A 16,265-nucleotide genomic window follows, 5' to 3' on the forward strand; every position below is an offset into this window, starting at 1 on the left:
ACAGACAGAACTTCCCTCAGTTTAGTAAAGATGAGGGTCCAATAGGATTGTATCGTGGGACAGGTCCATATTATGTGAAAGAAATCCCCTCCCTCACTGTGGCAACGGAGACACTTATCATCCGCCGTTTTCCCCATTCTGTGTAGTCTCACCCTATCAAAATACGTCCTATGCAGCACGTTGTACTGAATAAGGCGGAGCCGGGATTTGATCGCCACCTCCCTTGGATGCATTAGAACTATGTCCCAGTCTGTCTTCCAGTGTCCCCACCTCCTTCTCCCAGGTGTCCCTGAGTTTCGCCAAATCTCCCAGCATATTGTTGGTAAGTGTTTTATATGTGAGTGAAACTGCCTTGTTAGGCATCTGTTCCTGTAGGAGCCTGCCTTCTAACGGAGCATACTCGGGGAGACCCTCCAGGGATAAATTCTGTACCCTCCATGCATGGCGCAGCTGAATGTATTTAAAAAGTTGCGAATGATGGAGCCCAAACTCTGTCTTCAAGGTCGCAAAAGGTTTCAGCTCTTCCTTGGCGACTACATCCCCTATCATAGAAATTTCAATATCGTCCCACCGCTGAAAGCCGATGAGCTTATGTAGTTCGGGGAGCCACTTGCAATGCCAGAGTGGTGTCTGCCGGGCGGGCTTCCTATCCCAACCTGTGCGTTTTGTGGCCAGTCTCCAAGCCCGGAGTGTGATGCTCGTAGCCGGAAGTAATGCCTTCTGTGCCGGTCTACCATATAGATAGGACAACAGATTATGTGGAGCCAGTTTGCTACGCTCGAGTGCGTAAGTAGGGTGGTCCGCCGGGGCATGAAGCCAGTCGTTAATGGGGGCCAAGTGCTCCGCCCAATAGTAGGCTTCGAGGTTTGGGAGCGAGATACCTCCACAATATTGGTGTCGTTGGAGGGTGGTCAGTGCAATTCTCGGCTGCTTACCTAGCCATATGAACGCCCGCAGATCAGAATGAATCTTAGCGAGCAGGCTATCTGGGATTAAATAGTATTCATTTTGTAGGGCGTATAGATATTTGGGAAGTACTATCATCTTATACATAGCCGCCCTACCCAGGAGTGTCAAAGGGAGTTGTTGCCACCGGTCCATGTCCGATGAGGAGTTCTCGAGTATTCTCTCTACATTTTTGCGTCGCAATAGGTGCCTGTCCCGTGTGATATATACTCCCAGGTATTGGAAACCCTCTGCGGTCACCACCAGTCGGTCTGGAAGAGCCTCCCCACGTGCACCTCCACCGGGGTCGAAAAGGACGGACTTGTGCCAGTTTATGGCATATCCAGAGTAACTGCCATAGTGTTCCAATTCCCGGAACAGTTCTGGTATCGTGACATTTGGGTTTGTGATGTAAAGGAGGACATCGTCCGCATACAGAGATAATTTCTCCTGCGATCCGTCCGAGTCCGCTACCCGGAAGCCAGATATCCTCTGGTTCTGTCTAATCCTGGCCGCCAGTACTTCAATCGTTAAGGTGAAGAGAAGCGGGGATAGAGGACAGCCCTGACGAGTGCCTCTTTGAATCGGAAATTCACGAGAAAGCCTCCCGTTCACTCTTACTCTAGCACGTGGGTTAGTATAGAGGAGGCGAACCCAGGTCCGGAAGTTGGGGCCAAAACCAAACTTTTGTAAGGCAGCTTCTAGGAACGGCCAGTGCACTGAATCAAAGGCCTTTTCGGCGTCTAAGGAGAGGAACCAATGTGGTGATTCCCTGTCCCCAACCTCCTGCAACCAATTATGAGTGCGCCTGAGGTTAAGTTTGGTGGCCCGGTCAGGCAGAAAGCCGGTTTGATCCATATGGATTAAGTCTGGTATTACCGTTCTCAGTCGTCTCGCCAGTATCGTGGCAAGGAGCTTCACTTCCGTATTTAGCAGGGAAATGGGTCGATAGGAGGCACAGTACTCCTGTGGCTTGCCCTCCTTGTGTATAGGGATTATGATCGCCAGGGAGAGGTCAGCGGGTAAACCTCCCTCTTGATACGCTTCAAGAAAAAGATTTCTCAGATGGGGCGCCAGGATGTCCGCCGTGCCCTTAAAGAATTCCGGTGGGAAACCATTAGGCCCAGGCGTTTTCCCCGGCTTTAGTCCGGCGATGGCGGTTTTAACCTCCTCCAGGGAGATGTCAGCCTCTAATGTATTTAGCATCTCCGTGTCCAACACGGGCAAATCCACTCGGGCCATATACCGGAGAGAATCCTCCCACGTGCCCAATTGTCTGGCCTTGTAGAAGCGTTCGTAATAGGCCGCAAACGCATTTGCGATGTGAGGGTCTGAGCACACGGTTTTCCCCTCCTCATCTCTGACTGTATCTATCCATCTCGCCGCCCTTTCCCTACGGCTGAGCCAGGCCAGTAGTTTACCTGATTTATCTCCTACGTCATAGAGACGGTGGAGTGTGGCCAAGTTTTGCGTTTTAGCTTCCCCGGACACCAGCTCTCTATAATGTCTGTGATTGTCCTGCAGTTTTCGCAAGGTGTCGGTGCTATTTGTGGATAAGTGCTCCTTCTCCAGTGTCAGTATGTCTCGCTCTACAGTCCCTACCTCGTCTTGTAACCTTCTCTTCTCCTCCCTCAATCTGCCATTAATTCTGTCCCTCATCGCTGGCTTCATAGCTTCCCACAGGGTCACCGCCGAGTCCACCGTCCCTTCATTGTCGGCTAGGTATACCCGGGCGTCTGCTCTAATACCTTTAAGTATCGTCTTACTGGTCAGGTCCCAAGCGGTAAGACGCCATGAGGCCTCTCCTCTGTTCCCAGTCCGGCCCAGCGACAACAGTAGCGGCGAGTGGTCGGAGAGACCTCTTGCCAGATATTCTGCCGTGGCGCCCCTAGCCAGTTCCTGTCTGGGCATGAATATGTAGTCTAATCTGGAGAACACCTTGTGCGCAGCCGAGTAAAATGAGTACGCAGCAGTATCCGGGTGCGGCAGCCTCCAGACATCAGCTAGACCTATCGTAGAGACCATCAGGGCAAGGGGGGTATGGTTCTCTCGGGCAAGTGGCACTCCTGTTCTATCTAGGCCCTTGTTTTTTGTAAAGTGGGGGCCCCTGCATTAAAGGATAAACCCTAGCAAGGTATACTAAATTTTTGTAAGGAAAGAACTATGTACACCGGGTTACGTGTAATTATTCATCAGAGTAACTCAGACGTTGTTACGAGATAAGAACTTTTCCACCAAGTATCATTGAGTGTTAAATCTTTTTATTTATATTTTATAAATCTCTCTTTTTTTTTGGAGGTGTGGATATGACATATACACTTTTTTTTGTAACACTCTTATTTTCTTTTTTACTTTTTATATGCCTGTTTCAGTCATTTTTATACACAAATATTTACATATAACACAAAACATTGCCTAATTAATAAAATATCTACACAGTTAGACACTTCAATTCTTTAACACAGAATGTATTCCTTTCCGACGCGTTTCGGCCAATCGCCTTCCTCAGGAATTCTGTGATCTCCTTTGTAACATCAACAGTAGCATTCCAGGTATGATTCAGAAGACTCAGGTCTGCGTGGTTATGGTGTCTCTGTCTGATGTTTGCGCCCCCATGGAGTACTTTCTGTTTGGTCGCTATCGCGATCTGCACTCTCTGACGTGAATGGTGATAACCTTTGACGCGCTGAACTCTCGCAATTGGCTCAAGCAGGGTGATGGTGCCTGTTTAGCAGCTTGATGGCCTCAACGTTTTATCAGCGTCGATGCGAGCCTCATTAATTCCGATCCTTCTACTTTAAACGGTAGCGATATCTGGTTGGCAGCTTGGTAGCCTCAACGTTTTGATAGCGTCGATGCGAGCCTCATTAATTCCACTCCTTCTACTTGAAACGGTAAGGATATCTGGGTTATTAAGCTTTAGCTTCCTCTGTTATTTGTCCCACGAGGATATATCATTACTGAGGATAAAAGGTGATGTGCGTCACCAGACAATAAATAAGGCATATAGAGCACCAGCTCATAGATGAAGCGGTTTATCAGAAGATCGCCTCTCAAATCTGAAGTCCCTCAGTAATGATATATCCTCGTGGGACAAATAACAGAGGAAGCTAAAGCTTAATAACCCAGATATCCTTACCGTTTCACGTCAAAGGTTATCACCATTCACGTCAGAGAGTGCAGATCGCTGAGGAAGGCGATTGGCCGAAACGCGTCGGAAAGGAATACATTCTGTGTTAAAGAATTGAAGTGTCTAACTGTGTAGATATTTTATTAATTAGGCAATGTTTTGTGTTATATGTAAATATTTGTGTATAAAAATGACTGAAACAGGCATATAAAAAGTAAAAAAGAAAATAAGAGTGTTACAAAAAAAAGTGTTTATATCATATCCACACCTCCAAAAAAAAGAGAGATTTATAAAATATAAATAAAAAGATTTAACACTCAATGATACTTGGTGGAAAAGTTCTTATCTCGTAACAACGTCTGAGTTACTCTGATGAATAATTACACGTAACCCGGTGTACATAGTTCTTTCCTTACAAAAATCTATCTAGGCCCTTGTCCATTACATAATTAAAATCCCCTCCCACTATTTGTAGGGTGTCTGAGGTATCCAGGAGTATGCTCGCTAGCATCTTCAGCGTATTCGCCTGCAGTTTTGGAGGCGCATAAACCGATATGAGGGTGTAGGTGCGCCTGCGCCAGGTCCCCTGTACCCCAACACATGTCCCCAATGGATCCCCCCACGTACGCGTGATGTGGAACGGAGAGGTATTCTTAACAATGATAGCTACACCTCTAGAGTCAGACGTGTACCCCGCATGCGCCAGGACCTTGTACCTGCCCCTTGCTAAGAAGGCACAGGCGGTGCCCCTAAGGTGTGTTTCCTGAAGGAAAATGACATCTGGGCCTACTCTTTTAAAATAGTTGTTCACCAATCCCCGTTTTATCTTGTTACCCAGACCATTCACATTCCACGTCAGGACGTTGAGTGTCTCAGTGTCCAGAGCTGGAGGCGTTAGTGTACTTGCCATCTTGTCGGGAAGATCAGATGTGGCGTGCTGCCGCCTTTAGCAAAGAACCACATTTCGCTCCAAGATCCATGACTGTGCTTAACCGACTGTGTACCCCCTCCCCCTCCCCCTCCCCCTTCCCCAACAACCAAACTGCATGTACAACCCCTTTCCCCCCCTCCCCCACCCCACCTATACCCCCCGGCCATCCCACCCGTGCAACCATCGACGGCTCGGACTACCAGGTAGTAAGGTCTGTCGCCCACCCTACAAACCACCCCAACTAAGAGATGTCTAGCGTTGCAAACTTAAGTTCTCCAGTGGTTTAAACCCACCCCGAAGAACTGTAGATGTTACTTGCGTGTCCCAAAGTAAGAACTGCTATCTTGGTTCGCATTCCCATAGTGTCTCAAGAGTGGGAGTCCAGGGTTACTGTCTCAGCGGCCTCCGCGTTGCCAGGTTCCCCTTGCTCTAATTCTCGGATGGCCACGGCCAACGGGTGCAGGGACTGTTCCGTTAGGTCCTCTAATCCTGAGGTATTTGTGTCATCCTCGTGTTCCGACTCATTTGCTGTTTGTGAAAGCAGGCACCTGAAACTGGACCCCGGGGCAGCGTTCTCCTTGGAGAAATCGTCTCCTCCTTGGTCGTCTCCGCTCTCCGCGCGTCGGGGAGGGTATGGCGTTAGCTGCTGTTGTCTGCCTGTCCGGTGGCGTCTTGATCTCTGCGACCTGGTCGGGCTTCCCCTGAAGCTGGCAGCCGCCATTTCGTTACGGATTCTGCGCCCCTCCTCCTCCGCCTCTCGCAGGAGTGGTCTTTCTTCCAGCCAGTGCCAGGCCTCCTCCGGGCGAGTGAAGAAGTGTGCCTTGCCCTTGAAGAGAACTTTCAATTTCGCCGGGAAGAGCAGCATGTAGGATATGTTCAATTCTCTCAGTTTTGACTTCACAATGTCTTACGAACGTCTCTGCTTTTGTACGTCCTGACTGTAATCAGGAAAGATCATGATGACAGTGTTCTCAAACCTGATCTCCCCCTTTTTTCGGGCTTCCCTGAGGATGAGATCTCTATCTGCATAATTGAGGAACCTTGCTATGAATCGGGCGTGGTCTCGCACCTTCCGGTGGTTTCGCCAAAAGGGCCCTATGCGCCCTTTCGATCACGAAACAGTTAGAGAAGTGCGCCTGGGGGAATGTGGAGGTAAGCCATGAACGCAGGAAGGCTGCCGCATCCGTTTTCTCAATTCCCTCTCTCAGGCACACAAAACGCAGGTTGTTCCTGCGTGCCCTATTTTCTGCATCGTCCACCCGCCACAGCAGCTGTCTGTGCGATGCCTGCAGCTCCAGCATGTCTTTTTTGAGGGAAGTAAGTGAGTCCTCCGCGTCCGAGATCCTGGTCTCCGCCGTGCCCACTCGGTCAGATAAATTCCTGAAGTCCTGGCGCAGTAGGAGGACCTCTGACCCCACCTCCCCTATTTTGGTCTCCAGCGCCGCCCTCGAGTTCTGGATGTCCGTTCTCGATGCCTGTATGGCCTCAAGGAGCATGGCAGTGTCGTTGTGTGTCTCCCGGGCCCCAGTGGCTGTTTCCTTCTGGGCCCTCGAGATTGCATAATTGTCCATAGTTTCTTGCCTGGCCGTCCTCTGGGCCGGATCTCTTTTGCCCATGGTGCCCCCAAAGACTCGTCCACGGGCGTGCCCCTCCGCAGCCGATGTAAAAGGGGGGGGGGGGGGAGAGAGCAGCAGCACCAGTGCCCTGCAGAGCGACCAAAACGGCAGTCCCCAGGGGCCCAGGGAGGGCCTCTCCGATGTAGCAGAGTGTGTAGGGAGAAGGCCCTCACCTCACCCCTGGCCTTCTCCACTTCAGTGCCCGTTCTCGGATTTTAGGGCCCACCGTCACCCGCGACCCTCCACAGCGGGATGACCAGGACCAGCTTTGTGTCTCAGGGACCCCTCCGGGGCTCAGCCAGGTCCGCCTCCCAATCCGATCACCAGAGTCCCCCCCGTGTGTGTCTGCCAGGGGCCGGGGTCCGCCGAACAATCGCCGGTATTTGCAGGGGGGGTGGGCGAGAGGGAACAGCCCGTCAAGCCCTCCCTTGGTAGAGCGTGGGTCCGCCGCAGTCGGGCTCAATCCACCCGCCTCTGGAAGCACGTACTTCGGGTCTCACCGGCCCCGGCCAACCCTGCGGGCGGAGGTGGGGGCAAGGATGGGCACCCACCGCTCACAGGTCGGACGGCCCGTCCCTGGTTTCTCAGCGTCTCAGCACCGTCACCGGGGCACCGACAGTTGCCGCAGGGGCCGCACTCTCCGGACAGCCCATCCGGGAAACAGGAAGCCAAGGGTCGCGGTCCCAGAACCACCGGATCTCGCCCGATCCCGCGCCGGCGTCCCTCAATGTCGTCCGGGGGGGGCCAATCTCAGCCGGGGGCAGGAGCGAGTCGCGGAGTCCGCTGCCTGCACACGGGGGGAGCCAGCACTACCCGCCGCTCTCACCGCCACGCCGATGTCTTAGATGTAGGCCTCGGGAGCCCCGGGCGCCGCCATCTTTTATACGGGGAATTCCATCCCTCGGGAGGTATTTGAAAAGCAAAATCTCTCCTCTGCGAGCATGCAGGACGGGTCCGATGCTCTCCTCGGGTGCCCCAGACCCTCCGCCGTCTCCCCCGCTGCAGATTTCAGGCTTGTCAGAGTCACTGGATGCATAAATGACGGATTACGAGCAGTTTTACAGGGAGCTGCGCCTAGGCACGTCTCACCCGGCCATGCAGTTGGCCACGCCTGCTTATTGCTATATTTGGGTGCAAAACTGGTATTGCATGTCTAGGTGCAGTACCGCAAGCTGCTCCTAGAGGTCCCTGGTGAGCATCCTAAACTACCTAAGCGAAACAGTGCACAGCTGTTTGAAATATGAGCAATTATATGTTTAAAGTCGTAAGGCCGTGGTGACATCAATGGAACGCTAACGATCCACAATAATAAAACAAGTATGCCCATTTTCAGGTAAAAGAAAAGCCCGTCTGCCATTATCCCATCTGAGGTGGCCATACAGTATACATTTTAAAAAAGCATTCTGAGAGCGAACGTGGCCTGCCTGCAACAGGCAGGAGAAAGCCAATTAAGAAAATAGTGCTCCTAGGCTCTAATTAAAGCATATGTGTAACAACTGAAGTAAAAGGGCCCATGGGACCTCTTTTTGTCACGTGTGGTACTACACCCTGCAGAAAATGTGGTAAGTCCACCCTACCCATAATGCATTGCATGTAAGTCAGTACTATGAGTAAATTCAAATAGCTTTTTTCATACATCCAATTAGTAGCTTTGAAATGTGACAAAAGAATTATTACATTAATTTCAGATTAAGTTGTACTCTGTGTGGAGCTGATGAAGGGAAATGAATGGATGGTCTCATATAAATATGAGATGTTCTAGTGAGTGAAGTAACCAGTGCCAGCCTAGCTTAGGTCCTGCCTGAAGCCTTTTAAAAATATAGTGCCTTGAAGCTGTAATTAAAACCTAGGGAGTAACAACACATGTAACTGGGTGTCCTCATGGGAAGTTACAAGAAGAAACATGGCGGTGCTAAGGAGGGTCTACTAAGCCTATTGACCAATGAAAGGCCATCATTTACAATAGACAGGGACAGGAGCCAAGGTGGTACTAAGGAGGGACTACTAAACTTATTGACCACGAAAAGCCATAATTTACAATGGACAGGAGCCAATTAAAAAGAGGGGCGGAAAGTGTGCGGAGCTTTATGCCCATCTCCTGAAAGTCTTGAAGAGACAGCGCAAGTGCTGCCTAGGCGAGACCAAAAAAATTGCACCACAACCTTTCCTAAGCCTTCTCACAAATCTGGATCTCTTGTTATTTAACTCTTTGCTGTGTAATGGAACGGAGGTTGTAGGAACAGCTTTTCAGTTTTTAATCTTGAAGATTTAATAGCACAGAATTACCTAACATCTAGGGGTCCCTCATCTGTGTTTTTTCCTTGATGTGCTGCAGAGCTAAAACCTGTGAATCCGCGAGAGGAGTTGAAGAAAAATGGATTCCTATCCAATCTGAGATGCGCATTTACAGTTTATTGTCCCAATGAATGAAGTAGAAGCTCTTGTTGATATGAGAATGATGGTTGCTTATTATTATTCTTTATGACAGAAGCAATGTGAGTGGCGTGGCCCTGGGTGTTTTCACACAAAGCAATTAGTCCTATAAAAATTCTCCATTTGCGTTGATCAATTGTAATATGATGTATCTGGGAAATTATGCAAGTGCATCATTACATCTGTATTGAACCTAAAACATCTGGATATAGGTTGTTAGTATGATTAAATCTACTTCTTATTTTGTCTGTAGGAAAGTCTAGCATGTTCTAAGGCAAACACCCTTCCGATTACAACTGCTTTGAAAGATTGTGTACTGCGTAGTTTGGTTTAGAAGGTAAACTGAGCTGGCTTTATACCCCCTTGTTTTTATGCTTGTGATGCTTTAGGCCGGTCAGATAAGGGTTAACTAGGGTGAAGGGTCACATAATCTTGGCCAGTACCAGGAGTACCTTAATGCGTAAAATCCGCACATGTTGGCTTCTTATCCGGTTTCTCCTGCAGCGCTGTGCGGCCCTCTGCAGCTATGTTTGTGATTTATAAATACAATAAAGAAATACTAGTAAATAATGTAGTGCTATGCGGCTGCCTGAGGTGGCTCTGTAGCACAGCAGCATTATGGTGGGAGCTGTCCTTACGGAGCAAGGAGGTTCGTAGCACCATTTCTGCACCTCACAGGAGGGGGCAGGTCACTGGGCAGTCCATGGATGGGGACAGCAGCGTATGCTGGTCCCTATCACACAGGTGGTGGCACAGGAGGAAGGTCTGATTGCAGGCAGGGAGCACACTGTCTGGAGGCACTAAGGAAGGAGGGGAGGCGGAGCGTCTGGCTCGCACCAGCAGGAAGAGGCGATGGAGGGTGCGGGTTCCCTCAATCCCAGTAGTCTCTCTTCAAATCCATGTCTTGGAAATGTGACCGAGTGTGCTGCCATGTGTTTAGAAAGAGTATTAGGAGCTTCTATGGCTAATCTTATAGGGTTAGTGATGAGAGGCTGATAGCGAGGGGCTCATGGCCTCACCAGCAGGTGGCAGGACCCCAGTGCTGGTGCTCTGTGCTTGTACCACATACCATCTCACTCTAGAAAGTGAAGAGAATGGGGGCCTGTACATGTGGAAGGATGTGTTGCTACAGTGTTTTTACAACTTTTGTGCGAGTGACGGACACAGAGGGGCTGTGCTCTTTGTACAAGCATTTGCAATGCAATAGGTCTCACATTTACGCGAGACCTATTGCATTTTTAAATGGTAGGCATCACGGACAACGGGAGGGAGGGCGGGCAGGGGGGGGAGAAGGTACGGGCAACAGAAGGGAGGGCGGGGGCGAGAAGGCACGGACAATGGGAGGGCAGGCGTCGGGGCAGAAGGCGTGGACAACGGAAGGGCGGGCAGGCGTAAAAGGGCAAGAAGGGAGGGCAGGCTAGGGGGATAAGAAGGCACGGGCAACGGGGGCGAGAAGGTACAGACAAGTTGGGGTTTGAAGGGGAGAGCAGGCACAGAACACGGGAGGGCGGGCGGGGGAGTAGGAGAACCTCATTAAAGAAAATAATGCTCACAGTGTAAGTAACACGTACGTTGTTACAACCGAAGTAAAGGGGCCAGTCGCCATGGGAGGTGACAAATGAAGGAGACGGTACTAAGGATGGACTAACAAGCCTATTGACAAATCAGAAGCCAGCGTTTAGGACAGACAATGGAACAAGCCAATGGCAAATATGGGTGGAGAGTTGGAGGGTATTCTATTTCCTGCCCCTCTACAATAAGTCTTCCAGAGCAGCGCATGCTCGCAGGCTCTAGGCTCAATGTAAAAAAAAATCTTGAATTATGCCGAACTCCTTGACGTTCTAAATTTGCAATACTCATAAAAGCACTGATGACCAAGAGTTATCTCTTGCTGAACGAACAAGAACGTTTTGGCATTCTCTGCGTAGTTTAACGTTTCAACTATAAGGTTCAGTTTACATGATAATGAATCCATTGGTACTATGTTTCAGTTCTTAAGTATCAAAATTACTTGCCTTGGGTTGTGATTTCTGATTTGAGGACAGGTACATTTTTCGATATAAATTAAATGAAACGCACCGAGGCGCGAAGAGGAACATGCTCAGTTTCCAGGCACCTTTCTCTCCTTTCTGCATGGCTGGCTGATTGACTTTCAGTAGATTTCTATGGTTTTGTTGGTTAATTCGTTTTGTTGTTCCGATCTCTGTATACAGCAGTTGTTTTCCTTTCAAACTGCCACCGCAGGTAATGACACCTTTGTATTTTACAGGACCGACAAAACAGTTATTGGATGCAGTGGATTCCATGGCGACTGTCTCACTCTTACCAAGATTATCGAAGCCAGATTAAAGGTATTTTAGATGCCTAAGTTTATAACTCTTTCGGTTCAGCGGGTATAGGGTATTTAAAACTATTTGACTTTTCTGTAGCATAATCTGCTTCCCGTTGCTTCGTAAGTAGAAATAAAATCCCCCATGCAGTAATATCCCTGCTACTTACAACTGTCTGTAGTCACACTCTTAAATGCAAGCACAAAACGTTCAATGAGTGTCCTCCCATATTTTTTAGTTCTTGGTTTGATCACAAATTATTTCCAAAATTATTATGCTGGGGTTTAAATCTGCCACTTATTTGACTAGTCTCTCTCAGCCATTGGCTTGAAATGTTATGACTGTTGTCTCAGCCCAGAAGAGTATAGCTCTCCTACATAACGCTGTTGACTGCCTGGTAAATCCTTCTGTATACTACGAAGTAGTTCCATTGCAACAAATGGGATACATTGTGGTTAACTGGCAGGAACTACTTATGTAAGTTCAAAGCCATCTTAACATGCATGCTTACTCACTAAAAGCAGCACACTCTGGTTATAAACAACGAATAACAGAAGTTTGGGGGTACTCGAGTATGTAACTGCACAATCCTATGTCGTTATAATTTGCAAGAACATTGTTTGGCATGTGCGAAAAAACTTGTATTAACAATGAAAAACATGGTTGTGTAAAAAAATAAAAACCCTTACCACTATTACCGTTTAGATGCTTATCTATTCTATATCCGGGTGGAAGCATGTGTTTTTTGTGTGACTTACGTTGATTGTAATGGTGAAACCCACCTTTGAACTACGGCTTCCTTGGCACATCTTTTTCTTTATTGTGACTCGCTCGCAGCTACTCCCATCAATACAGTCAGCAATAATTAGCAGCCAGTCCATTATTTTCCCGAAACACCCATTTGTGCACAATGCACAAGACATCCTGGTATAAAACTTGAGTACCTTGAGCTCCTGCACCTCGAACCCTGATCCCCTGCGCAGCCGACTAGGTGCTGATGCCGAGGGACAGGGGGTCACAGCCGCCATCTTACCAGGAGGAAGGGGTTGCAGTCTAGCTACAGGACGCCTCCCGCCCTCCTCCATATCGTATAAAAGAACCATGCCTCCTCGTCCGCGCAGCGGGTGCGCCAAAGGCGCGCCAAAGGCAAGCCCGTCTGCGCCCGTCCGCAGACCCTGCTCCTATTTTAATCTACACTCCTACACAGCTCCTTGCTCACCAAGGCAATTGGCCCCTCTGTCCACGCTCAAACGCATCTCTGCACTTGGAATCCCTGCCCCTCCCCCCCTACGGCCCCCTTACTTAGGCCCCAGTCGTCTGTCCTCCCTGTTTCCCTTCCCCTTCCCCTCTCCTGCCCGCCCACTATGGCTTCAGCCTATCTTCTCAACACCCGATCGGCGGCCAGGCACCAGTTGGAACTCTTCAATCTTTTGGACACCGAGACCTCTGATTTTCTGTTTCTCACGGAAACCTGGTTCTCTGCAGATTCCCTGCCAGATGTCCTATCTGCGCTCCCCGACTCCTATTATGCCCTCCGGGCCGATCGCCCCGACGGGAAAGTCAGCGGGGGCGTGACTATAATCATCCGATCCCATCTTCAGTTCCAACCGCTTTCCTACCCTTCCATACCTAATGTAGACCTCATAGTGGCCCGCTCGGTGAACCTTACGGTCCCCCTCACTGTATTCCTTCTATACCGTCCCCCTCAGACCATGCCCTATTTTGTGCCTGCCTTCAGGAGTTGCTGGCCACTCTAGTGGTCAATAACTCCTCGGTTCTTTTATTAGGCGACTTTAACTACTGGCCTGGAGACCCCAGGGAAGATCAGACTTCTAAAGACCTCTCTGACACTCTGTGTGGTCTCGATTTCACTTCTCATATTCCCTCCCCCACTCATGTCCACGGCCACATTCTTGACCAGTTATGGTCGGCTAGTCGGGCTATATCTCCCACCACCATTCTTCCCTGCACTTGGTCGGACCACTCGCTTATCTCCTTCTCCATTGACCTTGAAGCTACCGACAAGCCCCCCCTGCCCAAGAATATTCTAGCACGAAATTGGAACCGGGTGGATCTTGACACTCTTTGCTCTTCCCTGGCGACTTTCCCCCCTGACTTATCTGACCTCTCCCTTGACCACCAAGTTGACGCCGTTAACACCTGGCTGTCCGCTTCATGCGACCTGGTTGCCCCCCTCAGGAGGGTCAAGGCGTGTCGCCTTCACGAAGCCAATAAATGGTTTTCTGATAGTCTTAAAGCCTTAAAATTGGCTCTCGGACAATCAGAACGTCAGTGGAGGCGCAACTACTGCCCCTCTCTGAGGGATCGATATAGGTCTCTCCTCAACAACTATAAGAGAGCTATTCTCTCAGCCAAAACAGAATATTTCTCTGGCAAAATGTTGTCAGCGGCTAACAAACCTAAGGAGATTTTCTCTATTGTTCACAATCTGGCCGCATCCGACAGAGTCAACCCCCATCCTGTCCCATCCCAACCTCTTTGCTTTTCCTTGAATGATTTCTTCCTTGAGAAGATTGCTAGCATTAAACGGAATATCCCCCTGCCATCTTCTCTTCTCCCTTCCCCTTCCCTTCCCCCTCTTTCCTCCTCTCTTAACCAATTTCCACCTATCTCGAAAGAATCCTTCCTTATTTTGCTCAGGAAAGTTAAGTCAGGCTCCTCTGCCGACTGTGGACCTGCTCACATTTTAAGGGAGTTGTTTTCTGGCTGTCCCGACACCCCCCTATCCCTTCTTAATGCTTCCCTTATTCAGGGCACAGTCCCAGCCTCCTTTAAATCGGCCATAGCTATCCCCATCTTAAAAAATCCCGGCTCTGATCCCACTCTCCCTGCCAATTTCAGGCCCATTTCTTTGCTCCCCTACTTAGGTAAGATTCTAGAGAGCCACATCACCTCCTGCCTCTCGGGCTACATCGAGGACAACCATCTCTTGGCCTCCCATCAAGCTGGCGTTCGCCCGGTCCACTCGACCAAATCTGTGGTCCTCTCTGTCTTGGACGAGCTGAAGAGTAAGGCCGATTCCAACTCCCCCCAAGCCTTGGTACTTCTCCATCTGTCTGCTGTTTTTGACACGGTCGACCATTCCATCCTTCTCGACCGTGTCAGGGCAGCGGGCATCCAGGGTACCGCTTTCTCTTGGCTCGCCTCATTCCTCCAAAGTCGGATGCAGGCTGTTCGCCTCTCTGGTTTTTCTGCCCCTCTCGCGCGGTGCCCTGCGGGGTCCCCCAAGGTTCCTCCCTTTCCCCTCTTCTCTTCAACCTCTACATCTATCCCCTTATTGTTTCTCTGTTAAACATGGAGGTCTCCGTGTACAACTACGCTGATGACCTTCAACTTGTTTTTGACCTTTCCCACGACCCTGATCCCATCCTCCAATTTCAAACCACACATTTTTATTTCTGACTGGATGAACCAAAACCATCTAAAGCTTAATCCGGACAAGACGGAGTTGGTCCTGACCGGTGGCTCCACCTGCCCCTGGACCCCTGCCTTCTGGCCTTCCACCTTTGGTCCTCCCCCGGTTCCCTCTGTCTCAGTTAGAACCCTGGGAATCAAAATCAGTCAGGACCTCTCCATGCGTCCCCAGGTTAGCTCTGTTGTTTCATCCTGTTATCTGTCTCTGAGGGCTATCCGCAAGATCTCTCACTTTTTCTCCTTCGATGCCCTCAAAATTATTGTTTTGGCCATGATTCTTTCACAGTTGGACTATGGGAACTGCCTGTACGCGGGCATTCCTGCCTACGAACTGCGCCGCCTCCAGTCCATCCAGAATCAGGCCACTCGTCTTATCCATCGGCTCCCTAAATCTCATCACATCACCCCTTTACTTCGGTCCCTTCACTGGCTCCCCATCCTGCAGAGAATCCTTTTTAAGATGGGTTGCATGGTCTTCATGGCCTGCGCTCGCACGGCCCCTGTTTTTATTAATCCCATGATCACCCATTATCTTCCTTCCCGCACTCTCCACTCCTCTAGCCAGGCACTTCTAAGCGTTCCTCGCTTTCGCAAGTCCAGAGTAGGTGGCACCAGATTTTCCATCCTTGCCCCCCGCTTCTGAAACAGGCTCCCGCTGACCATCAGATCTATTACTGTCTACCTGCACTTCCGTAAGGCCCTCAAAACTCATCTTTTTTCACAAGCCTTCCCTTCTTAACCTCTCCCTGGTGCTCCTTCCACCTGCAATAGTCAATCTTCCAGCGCCAGGAAGCCGCTTGGCCACAGAGCGCTTTACAAATATTTTCAACTTCAAACTATATTGAGTTCAGAGAATGAAAAATAAATTAGAAAGATGATATGCACTTAACTTTAGCACAGTATTTATGGAATACTTCCCTTCAGGCAATTCAGATTGCAGGTGAACCTGTCTCTTCTGCCTTTGTAAATCTCTGTTGTAGGGTTACAATACATGTTTTCACAGGTGAAAAAGAAAAAGAATGTTATTGAAAAAGCAGCAAGAACTGGGTCAGTTAGTGATGCACAAGCTGCTTTTTTTTTTTTTTTTTTTTTTTACAGAGTTTATAGCGCGAACTTGACCCGAATCGGGTATCGGAGAGCTTTACATGGCACCAGTTATGTTACATGAGGCCACACATTCATTTTTGTTAGGCATGGTGAGATTAAGTGATTTGCCGAGAATCACATGATGTTCAGCGTCATTACCGAGACTTGAACACAGTTCCCCAGATTGGAGGTCGACCGCCCTAGCCGTTAGGCCAACTCCTCTTCCTATCGGTTGCTAAAAAGTCAGCATAGCTCACTACCACAAAGTATTAAAGGGCCTTGGCTTTTTTAGAATAATCTTAGTGTACTAATGAAAGCAGCATCACTTATCTCACTACTCCATTCTCTCTCTCTCTCCC

General features: G+C 49.4%; 1 protein-coding gene across 1 annotated transcript in view; it reads left to right on the top strand.

Annotated features, from left to right (window-relative positions):
• The window catches only part of PSMB1 (proteasome 20S subunit beta 1), a 99,712-nt gene that overhangs the window by 48,159 nt on the left and 35,288 nt on the right, over positions 1-16,265 (top strand). Inside the window, exon 3 of the mRNA XM_078649081.1 lies at positions 11,325-11,406. Within this exon, the coding sequence (XP_078505207.1) occupies positions 11,325-11,406 (82 nt within the window). The remainder of the gene's footprint in view (positions 1-11,324; positions 11,407-16,265) is intronic.

The sequence above is a fragment of the Lissotriton helveticus genome, chromosome 6 (genome assembly GCF_964261635.1).
Source record: "Lissotriton helveticus chromosome 6, aLisHel1.1, whole genome shotgun sequence".
In the NCBI taxonomy this organism is placed as follows: domain Eukaryota; kingdom Metazoa; phylum Chordata; class Amphibia; order Caudata; family Salamandridae; genus Lissotriton; species Lissotriton helveticus.